The sequence below is a fragment of the Pempheris klunzingeri genome, chromosome 11 (assembly GCF_042242105.1).
Source record: "Pempheris klunzingeri isolate RE-2024b chromosome 11, fPemKlu1.hap1, whole genome shotgun sequence".
NCBI classification, from domain to species: Eukaryota; Metazoa; Chordata; class Actinopteri; order Acropomatiformes; family Pempheridae; genus Pempheris; species Pempheris klunzingeri.
In genome coordinates, this window is record NC_092022.1 from 9161635 (window position 1) to 9173934 (window position 12300).

At 43.2% G+C, this 12300-nt stretch overlaps 1 protein-coding gene across 1 annotated transcript in view; it reads left to right on the plus strand.

Moving 5' to 3' along the window:
• The window catches only part of phactr3a (phosphatase and actin regulator 3a), a 30043-nt gene that overhangs the window by 11178 nt on the left and 6565 nt on the right, over positions 1 to 12300 (plus strand). The window contains exons 2-7 of the mRNA XM_070840118.1: positions 6812 to 6976; positions 8419 to 8586; positions 9357 to 9572; positions 10354 to 10582; positions 10876 to 11126; positions 11952 to 12105. Coding sequence (XP_070696219.1) covers positions 6812 to 6976; positions 8419 to 8586; positions 9357 to 9572; positions 10354 to 10582; positions 10876 to 11126; positions 11952 to 12105 — 1183 coding nt within the window. The remainder of the gene's footprint in view (positions 1 to 6811; positions 6977 to 8418; positions 8587 to 9356; positions 9573 to 10353; positions 10583 to 10875; positions 11127 to 11951; positions 12106 to 12300) is intronic.

Consider the following 12300-nt stretch of genomic DNA (forward strand, 5'->3'; position numbering starts at 1 on the left):
TGTGACGGCTGCAGTCAGACTTTCACAGTTGGTCAAAGATAGCTTGTCTTTTTTTGGTTGAAATGCAGAGGCGTGTCAACGTGTAAATGTGTCATATGTCTGTCTAGGAATTATTATCCACGTTCTGAAATTCTGTATAAGTAGTGGCACCCATTTCCAACATTAATGCTCAGTTGCCATCCAGACCAACAACCATTGAAACCATTTGAAGAGCGCAAATCCTCACCCGTGCGAAATAGTTCTTATGTACTTCTATTGCAGTTTATTTTATATTAAATCTTTTCTATCTTAACCCAGCAAAAAAAAACCCTGAGATTTGTAGCGGCTGTGTTTCTGACTGGGCTTTTCTCACTGGTTTGGAGTGGACGAGATCCAGGGGGAGAAAGATGCTGCGTACTTCTGTGCAATCGCAGTTAAGCAACATTTAAAAATGAAAAGTGACAACAGTAGCTGTGTTGTTTGCGTTTGTTTCCAGCAGTCAGTCATTGTTGCTCATTTAGCCGTGAATATTGTAGATTCTGTATAGAAGACAACATAACAAACTTACAAATGCAATGAACAACTTTATTATACGTCAACATTCTAGATACTTTTCAGATAATGCGCTTAGATGTCTTAACATCATTTATTGTAAGTAAAATGAACATGTTTTTTCTTTAAAGAAGTATAACAGCACTAAAGTTGGCAGTTTTGAGGGCCATATTTTTTTTTACAAAAGAACAGTCAACTATTGAAAAGAGCGTGACATAACCTGACTGCTAATCCCCAGTATGAGTCAAGCTCCAAAGACCCTTTCAAACACTCTGCCCCCAATTTGTAAGAAAGGCTTTCTGTTGAATGTTTGAAGTCTCCAAGCACGTGTACCCATGGCACCCATGTAACCCTGATAGGTGGCATCACTAATGGACATTCTTTTCAGACTTTTCAGGCAAAGCTCAGATACCATTACTGTCCCTTTAATATTAAAGACTGCTTTGTTTAAGAATATGACATTGCACAGATATTTATATGCAGTCACTGATAACCGATGAGACTAACTCAAGACAATCAGTTTGCACTCGTGCCAACAAACTTTCCATAAAAAAATCTAAATTGACAAGTAAAAACAGAGAAACAGCCTTTCATCAGAAACTGAGAATGAACTAGATTCCTGGTTCTCTTTGTTGATGCTGCAGCAAAGGCTTACACACGAAACCACCCACTAGTCCTCATTCTCAACACCAACATATGGCAACAAACAAGGGCCGCAGGCATTTCCTATTGGTTGCTGGCCTCACTGACATCATTTCACTCTCCTACTGTCAGTAGCCCACACACTGGAGTTTCACACTTGGGCTGTAATCACTTTGATGATCTGGAGTCTTGACCTTTGCAGACTCATTTGGCCTTAAAACATGATACCCTATTTTCCCAGAAATGCGTTTCATTCCCAAACAAGATACAGTACACAACATACATGTTAGAATGAGTCACCTTAACACACTGACGCAAGGACCCGATGGTTTGTTTCAGCCCGGACTTATTTATTAGGGTTAATATCACCCACTGAGTAGGGTAAACAATGTTTTTTTTCCTACTTCAATGTTAGTAATTTAATTCGGGATAGGTTATGAATTGAGAAAGCTGTACCACAGATTGGGCTTTCATTTGAGATACGACTATTATTTCCCCTCCTAATGAAGTACATTGTGTTGTGAAAAATGGAAATGAACATGAACATTAAAAAAAAGAGAAAAACAAGGACATGACCTCTGTGTCCTCAATGGTGGTTATGGTTCTGTGCTTAATGAATTTACAGCTGAAGAACTGTACAAAATGCATTTTGATTAGAAGAACGATTTTTGTGGTCATTAGTAGGTTCATTATCTATATATTGTTGAAGCTCAGTGGGATGAAAACTGGTGATTGGATATGCAAATCTGTACATAGAGTACATTTCTATGGGATAAGGTTCAGAGTAGTGACAGAATTAATCTCATTAAAGTAAGAAAGCTTCATGAGACAAGTCTTTCATACATTATTAATGTCTGTGTTGAAAGAACCTGAATAGGAGTAATTTTGTGAAGGTGTTCATTATTCTCTCTGCTTTTCCTTTTATAAATCACTCTCTACTTGACCACTACTATTTTTGATCTCAGCCTTTTCCTCTCATTCATCCTCTTTTCATTTTTACGTTGCTTCAGCCCTTCCGCTCTGTCACTCTCTCCCTACGAGTTGTTAGCTGTGTGCCCTGACTGTGGCCGGGCCCCCGAGGCAGCCGGGCTACAGACAGATGGCAGCACAGTTGTAAAGCCAGGGGGGTAAAGTGAGGAGGTTAGCTGGCGTGGCAGCGGGTAAGGAGGTGGTCCATTCAAGGGCACATTGTCAGTTGCCTGGGTGGAAAGAGCAGGGTGGCTGGAGCGAGGAAAGCTCTGTGGGGCCTGCAGAGATGATGAGAGTCATGGGTTGTTCTGGTGTTATTTATAGCTGTGATGATAATTTTTTTTTATTATTATTAGCCACAGGTGCGGCTTAGAGGTGCCTGTCGGAAAGGTTGAAGCGGTGCTTAGACAAACTGCTGCTACGAGCAAAAGAACTACCACTGCAACATGCTCCCAATGACAATGCTAACATGCTAATCTTAACGCAGGTACGTTTACTAGTCAGCGCTAAACACAAAGTACAGCTGAGGTTGATGGGAATGTCTTTAGTTTTGCAGGTATGCAGTCATAAACCCAAATAATTTCTGACTAATTAAAATGTTGACAATTGAGGATGGCACTAGATGTTTAGGGATTACAGCTCATCCTGAGGCAAACACGAATGTCTGAACCAAATTTTATGTTAATCCATCCAATACTGTGCTTGTGGAGACATTTCATTCAAAAACACAACTGTCAACCTAATGGTGGTGCTAGTCAGGGGATCACCAAAATCATTAGGATTCATCCTGTGGGTACCATTAACGTCTGTACAAAGATTTGTGCCAATCCATCTGGTAGATGTTGAGATATTGGACGGGATTAGTGTAAACTTAAGCTGCTGGTGGCATTAGAGCAGTATCACCAAAGTCATTAGCATTCATCTTAATGACCTAATGACAGGATTCTGTGGACCCTGAATGTCTGTACAAAATTTCTTGGCAATCCATGTACTGTAATAGCTGTAGAGATATTTCAGTCTTGACCAAAGTGGCGGACAGACCGGCGTTGCCACCCATAGAGCCACGGGCTAACATGGCCACACAATGAAACTACGATTCTAATATCTTAAAACATTTAGATTCAGCTAACAGATTGATAAAAATATGAGTTTACTGTGCAAGAAAGTGCACCAGATTATACAACTTTTTAAGTTGTAAATGACAAATCGTATTTTCTGACTCACTTTACAACCCTCCAAGGCCTCCTCAACTTTGCTGATTCCGGGTGCTGATTGTGATTGAGAGGCTTCGTATATATGGTAGATACTTGAATGTTCAATGTACTTGTAATACAGGCAAACTGTTATTGACTTAATTTGTGTCTCAGCAAACTACTTGATTAATACTGGAGTGCTGTTTTATTCTGATTCGTCTTTCACTACAGAAAGCTTGAGAGAGCTTTTAAAAACCCAAACCCACTCTTAGATCGGTCTATCAAGTGATTCAGCAGAGTAAAGCTTTGCCTCGTGCAACCTCACTGCTGAAACTATGCTGCTGATATTATCCTACCCCCCACCTCCCCCCAGCCCTCACTGTGAATGCCTGTCATTGCAAAATATGAAAAGGTCACAGTCAGATTCAGAGTTGTATTCATTGCCCACTCATATTCTTTGTGCTTGTCAGTGTTGCAACACAGCAGGAAAATTGGGTGTTTGGCACTTTATTATTGGCCCCTTTTTTTAAAAAAACAAAACCTTTCATCTTAGACCTACATCCTAATAGAGCAGATTTCTGGTGGGCAGCTCACTTAAGGCACTTGGGGAAGGGGGATGTGCTCAGTATGTACATGTGGGGAGAGATCTTGTGCTCCTGAATGTGCTGACAAGCTGGTTAAGTGGGGTGTGGTCCCTGGTGGCACACTAACACGCTCTGTTGTAGTTTTCTTGCCAAGTCACATTATCACATTGCCCACTTAATTCCACCCGTAAATCATTTTTGAGTTCACGCTGCACTAATGCAGCATTGTGTAGCATTTAGTTTATACGTGCATTTGTGTAAAGCCATGACGCGACCATCTGATTGGATTTACAGTGTGTGCAGACTTGTGTCGGGGGACTGTGGGCATACAGCAAACAGACTATTGGTCCGCTGCATCAGTATGACACATGGATTTAATAAATCCTATTTTGCATTAGCATATTAATTAGAATGGCACATCATCGCCACATGGTGCGTGTAGTCCATTCATACTTATCTGGCACACATTCGTTACATCCTCATCCGGCGGATAAAAGAAATCTCCATGTGCATGCATGTGTTTTCACCTAATTCCTGCGCTCTACTCAGACTCCTGTCATTTTTATCTGAACCACCCCTTCTATGAAAAATGAAGAGTTACTTGATATGCATTATAAATAGCTGCTCTGTGATTGGCTGAGCGCAGATCCTCCTGCAAGCTCTTCCGTATAGCAACAGCCCCCTCCCACCTCTCTTTCTCGCCTCTTCTCCCTGGAATCCCCCTTCTCTCCTCCTCCTCTTCCCCCCTCCCATCTCCTTCCCCCTTTCAAAATGCAGACAGATCTCGTCCTCCATGTGGCTTCACCCCCTACCCACAATGCACTGGGTGCTGCCACTGGCTTTGGATGTGGCAGGCAGTGTCTGTGTAGGGGGCTCCTCCGCTCTCCTCTCTCCTCCTCCTCTCTAAGCTACAGACTGCCTTGCTCCTCCCGCTGGCTCCCACTGCTGCGGCAGCATCTGGATGTGGTCGCCATGGCAACAGCAGCGGGCCTGACCCCACCTCCTCTTCCCTTCTCTTCTCGCTCCATCTCTCCACACCCTCTCTCTCTCTCTCTCTCTCTGTCTCTCTCCCTCACACAAACAAAACGCCTCTACCCCTCATACTCCCCCTCTCCTCTTAAGCTTTTTTTTTTCTCTCTCTGCTCGACTGGGTGCCTTTCCTTCAAGCTTGACCTGGATTCTGCGCGTGGCGCCACGTCTGGTACACTGCATGTGTGGCAGTGGTGATGATGACATGGTGAGACGGGTGTGCATGGTCAACTGACCCGTTTCCTGCTACTTTTACGGTCAAACGGCAAACTAGAAATTACCTCCTTTCACTTCATCTATTCCGCTTTACCTCTCCCTCTGTTTTCTGTCTGTCCATTACTTTTCCTGTCTTCTTTTTCCTTTCCTCTCTACTACTTATTCCTCCTTCAATTTTTCCTCTAGCCACCACTTTTTCTTTCCCTTTCTTTCCTCTCCTTTCCTTGCCTCCTTCCTCCAATCACCATCCTCTGTCCACTCCCTACCCATGTGCTCCAGGGAAGAAGCAAAGGGCTGCAAAAAAAAAAAAAGAATGAAAGGGAATCAGCTGTATCCTCCCTCCTCCATCACTGTACTCCACATCACACCCGCAGCCGCTCTTGCAAGCCCCCCTTTCCTCTCCCAAACCTCCACCATCACAAATCCTTGCCTCCCCCTCAGCTGAATATTTGAACAAAGATATCAGCCTCCTGAAGGCAGATATCGCTGCATTTTTGTCACATTGACGTATGTAGCTCTAAAATACATGGCATTTATTGTAGATTTCCTCTTTCTTGGCTCTCTTTGTGAGCAGATACAGATAAGCCAGAAGCAATGTACGCACATGGATCTGTAGACCCACACTTTACCAGATATGAGTCACAGCCATCATTCAGTGAAATACAAGTTACCCTTAAAGAGGGAATCGGGCTCTCTGTGCAGGGATGTCAGCACGGTAGATGGCTATTACTATTACTATAGATACATTTATATCATGGAACTCACTTGTTGTCGACTGCTGCACATCTTTTTTCATTCCTTTTATCTGAAACATCAGTTGTATATGAAACAAAATGTTCTCTTTCTTGTATTATGTATCACTTTCATTATTAACTCTTCCAGATGGTAAATCAGGTTACTTATTTTCTGATGTTTACAGCACATTTGGTCACTGCTTTTTGTGTGCTCTTAAGTTGCTGTGTAGTTTCATTACTTAAGATCTGCAAGCACAAAAATGTATTGCATATAGAACACAGCATGAACATGAGCAGATGTGGTCCAACCATCCTCGGACTTAAGCATGAGAAATACAGAGGACACGACTAAATCACCATGGCTTTGTGGAAGGAAATAATAAAAATGCACTTCATGCTACCCATGTTTTGTTCCTGCTTTGCGAGGCCGGCACACCTGTTGGTCTACAGGGAAATGTGTCTTTGTAGTCTTATGAGGCGGCCTGTGCCTGTGTTCTCTTATGTTCCCTCCAAATTTGGACTGTGAGAGTTGTTTAGTTTGACACGTGACGTATAGCTCGGAGGGAGGGGATTCGCAGGGAAATAACTGGTGTGAGGGAGTGTGCCTTGATCAAATTAGTCTTTCTAATTCAATTTGCTCGCAGCACTTGGAGTCCATCATGGTTTATTCAGTAAGGTGAGCATGCTAATTGTGCTCTGGTTTCTTTCTCTCCCTCTTTCTCTGTCTCCTCTCACCTACTTCTGAACGTTTGGTGATTTGTTTTCTTCATCCCACCTCCATATGGCAACACACTCCCTCCCTCCTTTGATCCTTCTATTCTAAACACATTCACCCATTCTTTCCTTACCCCCATTTCATCCTCCTGTAACAACTCCCATCCCTTGCATCCCGTGCGTTTCTCTGTCACTGTAGTAGATTTGGTGGAACAGCAGAGGGTGCTGAGGACCGGCTGCCTTGTGACTGGGGTCCACACTCCACCCATCCGACGCAACAGCAAGCTGGCCACCCTGGGGCGCATCTTCAAGCCCTGGAAGTGGAGGAAAAAGAAAAATGAGAAGCTCAAGCAGAGTTCCACAGGTACAGTGCTGGATGGCTGGGTGGAGGGTGGAGTGAAGATTTCCAGGTTCACACCCACAAACTGATTCGCACACATTCAAAGAACCACATTTCCCCTCTAATGAATTTAGGAGGAGCTAATGAGAGGGTGTGGGTGAAAAGATGTGGCAAGTCATGCTCCAACTGTTCGAATTAAGTTAGTCCTCATCAGTGTGTAATGACACCAGAGAAGAGTTTCATATGCAGAGTTTTAACTTTGTTGAAGCCACTGACATGCGCGACATAATATTGTGGATGTTAGAGAAGAAATGATCAAACTGCTTGCTAACTTAGCACTGACCCACTTTTTGAATTTTGCCATTGCTGAAATGGGTTTTATTTGATTTTTACAGGGTTTGGGCGATATGGTTGGCATCAGTATCACAATATCAATAAGAATGTTTTGCCAGTATCAACACGTAGGCAAGTCAAATCAGTCTACAATAACAATAAAAATCCCAAAAAGCGAAAAATCACAATTTGCCTTGGGGGGCCTTACAATCACCCAGTAGATGACACCCTCTACTGTTAGACCCACACTTCAGATAAGGAAAAATGAATAACTAAATAAATGAATAACCAGTAAACTTTGAAAAAAGCAGAAGCAACAAATACAAGTGATAGTAAAATGCTTTATATCGGTTAACATTGTGCAAACTGAGCAAGGACGTGTCATTTCTCACAAGGCTACCATCTTTGTATGGATTAGGAAGCACAGTCAGAACTTAGGAAATGGGTTTAAAAGGATTTTTTTTCTTATCGCACAGAAAACCGAATATGTTTTCATCCAGATGGTTATAGAAAGCTTCAGAACAGCAATAAGCTTTGTTAAACAACCTTCGGGGGTTTTCACACATTGGCTGGTATTTATTTTTTGAAAAATCTTGGAAGCCTACCTCTGTGTCACAATAACACAAGAGAGACACGAGTTCAGGCTACAGCAAACAAGAACTCCAACAACAATTTGTTGATCTTTCATCTCAACTGAATTTTGTAAAGTGAGACCGAGATGTGATCAGATCGTCATGAATTCCAGAGAAAGGTGGTAAACAATATTGATTTTTCACTCAGTCACCTTGTGTATTTACAGTATGTCTACTTGCTGAGCTCAGGGCTCAATGTGATGCCCTTGCTGTAATGGAGAGTGCTACTGAAGGTGACAAACAGTTATGACAGTCGGTCACATCAGAGACCCCCCCCCCCCCCCCCCCCCCCCCGCTCTGACTAGTCAAATTAAGAAAGTAAGATGTTCTCAAAATGCTGTTTCATTGTAACTGTAGCCTATAGGCCAGCTGTCTGAGAGGAGAGAAACAGAGGAGACAAAGCAACAGGAGGTGCATCATCAATACTAGAAATGGCTTTTTAGGACAGGAGATATATCACATGAAGCTACACGTCCGTCCCCCCCTCTTGTCCTCCCACAGATGTAGCATTATCCAGCGGTCTTCTATGCCACGACCCGAGCTCCCCCACCCAGGGCTGCTGCTCAGATGGTACAGTCCTGCTTGGAGGATTCGGGGGACCTTTGAACCCAAACCTCACAGTCAGCAGTGTGGAATACCTTGGTCCTGAGGAGGAGCACCCCCCTCCAGGTAGGACAGTCCCATCGCTGTACTCACAGTCAACTAATCAGTGGATGTTACAGAGCTGCAAAAGCAACAGATGAGGAAAAAATGGATTTGTAAAGTGGCCGTTTGTCTTTTCCTCAGCTTTACGGTCGATCAATATGAGTGCATTAGATTGCTGTGATCAGTTTGATGAATGCTTGAAACGAAGAACGAAGATGGATGGATTTTTCAATTCATCAATTATTCTGTTGTTATTCAACCATTCAATCAATTAATTATGCAGTACACAAATCTATTGCTTTCTCAGATAAAATTGAGACATTTGTATGTGAGGTCCTCTACACATGCACCATTAGAGGGCAGCAAAGACAATTCAATGATGTTCTTTGCCTCCACTCTGATCTGCCACACCTGTAAGAAGTCTATTATATGCATATTTGTATGAGGAAAACCAGTACAATGCAGAATATTTATTTTAAAATGTGTGTTATTATCTCTGTTTAGATATCAAGAATCCCTCCCATGTTTTTAATCTTAGCTAGAATTATTTTTTTTCATTTGAATTGTTTTGTTTAATCTGGGTCTCCCCCCCCCATCCCCCCAACAGTCAAGTCTAACCTGGCTGTGATGTACAGTAACTGCTGCATAACCACCCGGAAACAATCCTCTACTCTACAAGCTGCTTCCACCAGCTGCCATCATTTTAATGTTGACATTATGTCTATATTCTGTGCAGCAAGACGATATTTCATTCACATTCTTAACTGATTTGTCCTTTAATAAATGTCCTCCAGTAGCTGCCCCTCTCCCGGACTGTGAACGCGTGGAGGAGAATGTACCATTACCGGAGGAGGAGGGAGGCGAGGAGGTGCACCCAGCCGGGGATTTATCCGAGGGGCTGCAGGACATGGGAGAGCAGATGGAAGAAAGGCCAGAGGAGGAAATTCCTCCAGGAACTTCCCCACCACAAGTACCTCCGAAACTGTTACCCCAGCTGAGTACTGGAGATGGTGAGTGCTGAGGGGTTAAGGAAAGGCCATTTGTATCTCATACTCAGTAAATGTGCATTCACAGTGACTAACTGTTACCATGCAGTCTGAACTACAGAGAAAACTGAATTAATGTGAAGAATGACAAAACACACAAGTATAAAAATGATGCTAATCCTACACTGTGGCCTGATCTCAGCTCAATTCAGTACTTATGGGACATTGTACAGCAACATGCAGGGCTGCTGCTTATACTGCTGCTGAACTATACGCTTTGATTGTTTAGCCCAGTAGTTCTCAACGTGGGGGTCAGTTAAACAAAACTGAGGGGTTGTGAGATGAGTAATGGGAAATAAAAGTAGGAAAAACAAAGTTAATTCGTATTACGTATTCGTATTCTAATCTTTGCTTTTTTTAAATAAAATAATGTATAATCTGACTTCTCTTGGCCTCAGACAGTTTTACACATACTGTGGACAAACTGTGGATAGCACATTGGCAAAGTAGGTTGTTCTTTAATTTCTTTGCAAGCGGATTTGTGGAGTTTGTTTCCCTGCGTTTCCTCCAGATGTCCGAACTTCCTCTCATATTAAACAGCTGTGCACGTCAAGTGTACTCGACAGTCGAAATTCCCATAAGCAGAAATGTAAATGCGTTTCTCAAACTTCAGCCCAGTATCCTGAGATGAACCTCGGCCCCCATGACACTGCTAAAATGAATATGAGGATAAGAAAATGGAACAAAAAGAGAGAGACTCTGTTCATTAACCTCCTGTGTTTACCTGCTCATCTCTCCCTTTCAGATTCAGGCCCCGTGTCGCTCCCCACTCACCTGCCCAACTCCTACCTCCCCAAGGAGCCTCCACCCAGGGCCACAGAAAGCCTGTCCTCAATGACCCTGCCACTGCGCGGGCATCTCGCCAACTCCTCAGGGTCCCCACATCTAGGGAATATGATGCACCCTCCCATGCCACCTAGCTGCATTATGGAGGAACTGCAGAGAGCCTTCGCTTCCAAGAACAGACAGGAGAGGTGAGTCCTCAGGTTCACCCCATACATCTGTTTTTTTAAGCTTCCTCCTTCCGACATACTGCGACTGTGGAAAACAAATATGTTGCTTTGTTTGGTCTTACTGGTGTTTAAAGCTAATGCTGCCTTTGATTAGATGATAATATATAAGGTTGGAGAAGTGTTGCTCTGTGGAATGGCATCCTTAAAATCTACTGTGTTGAAGCTCCAGATGTTATCCTTCCCTCCTCCCAATGCTTTCAACTTTATTCTTACACGTTCCCTCTTTCTTGTGCCCCCCCCCCCCCCCCCCATAGTGTCCACGAAGGGTGTGAGCAGGGCTCACCCCCACGGCTGTGGTGCTCGGACGGACGGCTCCTCCGCTCCTGTAGCTCTGAGAACCAACACACATTATCTTTTGTGGGCGGCTGTGTGGGAGGTGGAGGGTCCGACTGGCCCAAGAAGGAGGCGGAGGAGAATAAGGAGAACGTGCGGCTGGACCAGTGCTTCTCCAACACCTCAGGCCTCCCCACCGACTTGGACGGCTGGAATGAATCCGTCATCTCTGGTGGGTTGAACAGCTTTAGACGTATGATGTACACATTTCTACATTCACACATTCTTGTGGTTGTTTTGGATCTGTAGTGTACACATTGGATTTAACATAAAACTGTGCAGTTAAAGTGTTGACATTGTCTTACTGCACTGTCTAAAATTGGAGGGACTGTCGTTGCCTGCATGTTAATCATAGTGTGTTTAGAGCCCCAGACACCAACCAGTACTCTTATTCTGGCCCCAAGTTTGCTGTTGTGTCAATTTATATGTGGAATTTAATCAAACTAAATTTTATTTGGGAATTTGCCCAATTTAAAGCCGCGCTAATAAATGTTTTTACGTTAACAATGACTATGTGTAATGTAAAGGGGGTTGCTTCTACTGACAACGAGACTTATCACTCAGCATGATTCCCCACAGCACTTCAGAGTATTTCAGTGTCTTTCAGCTCATTGTTTTGATTTTAAAGCTGCAGTGAACATTTGGCTTTTAGGGCTCCCAGAGATCTGGGTCCTCGGGGCAGTGGCCTGGTTTACAAAGTTGGTAATCAAGCCTTGGGTGATACATATAAAAAGGGGCTATGAACTGTACAGTAACATGAATGTAATCACTCTCAAACACCCTTAAAGCCGAGAGTTTCACTTTACCCTAATTGTGAGTGTGGATGTTTGTTTAAGTTAAGTGGTCGCTGGTGTTTTTGGGAAGGTTTTCAATCCTTTACCGCCGTGATTTTGATTATAGTTGGGTTACGAAAAAGGAGAATGAAAACCAACATTGTGATTCTTATAGAGAGTCTACAAGAGATTTTAGTTTCCTGTGTGTTAACCCCTGTGTGCAGGCACACTTCCTCGCAGGCTAAGGAAGGAGTTGCTGGCTGTGAAACTACGAAACAGGCCCAGCAAGCAGGAGTTGGAGGACAGGAATATCTTTCCGGCAAGGAGCGACCAGGAGCGCCAGGAAATTCGCCAGCAGATTGAGATGAAACTTGCCAAGTAAGCATTGAAATCTTCTCTACACTTCTTATTCATATCTCTGGAGTATTAGATGTATTTGTTGAAATAACCATGTGTTGACCACTGAACACCCGGCTGTAGAATCTACTGTATTTTGTCTTGCGATACACACATGAAATGTTTTAAAGATACCAGAATTTCTTTGTCTTTATTTAAATATCTTTCTAACTACAA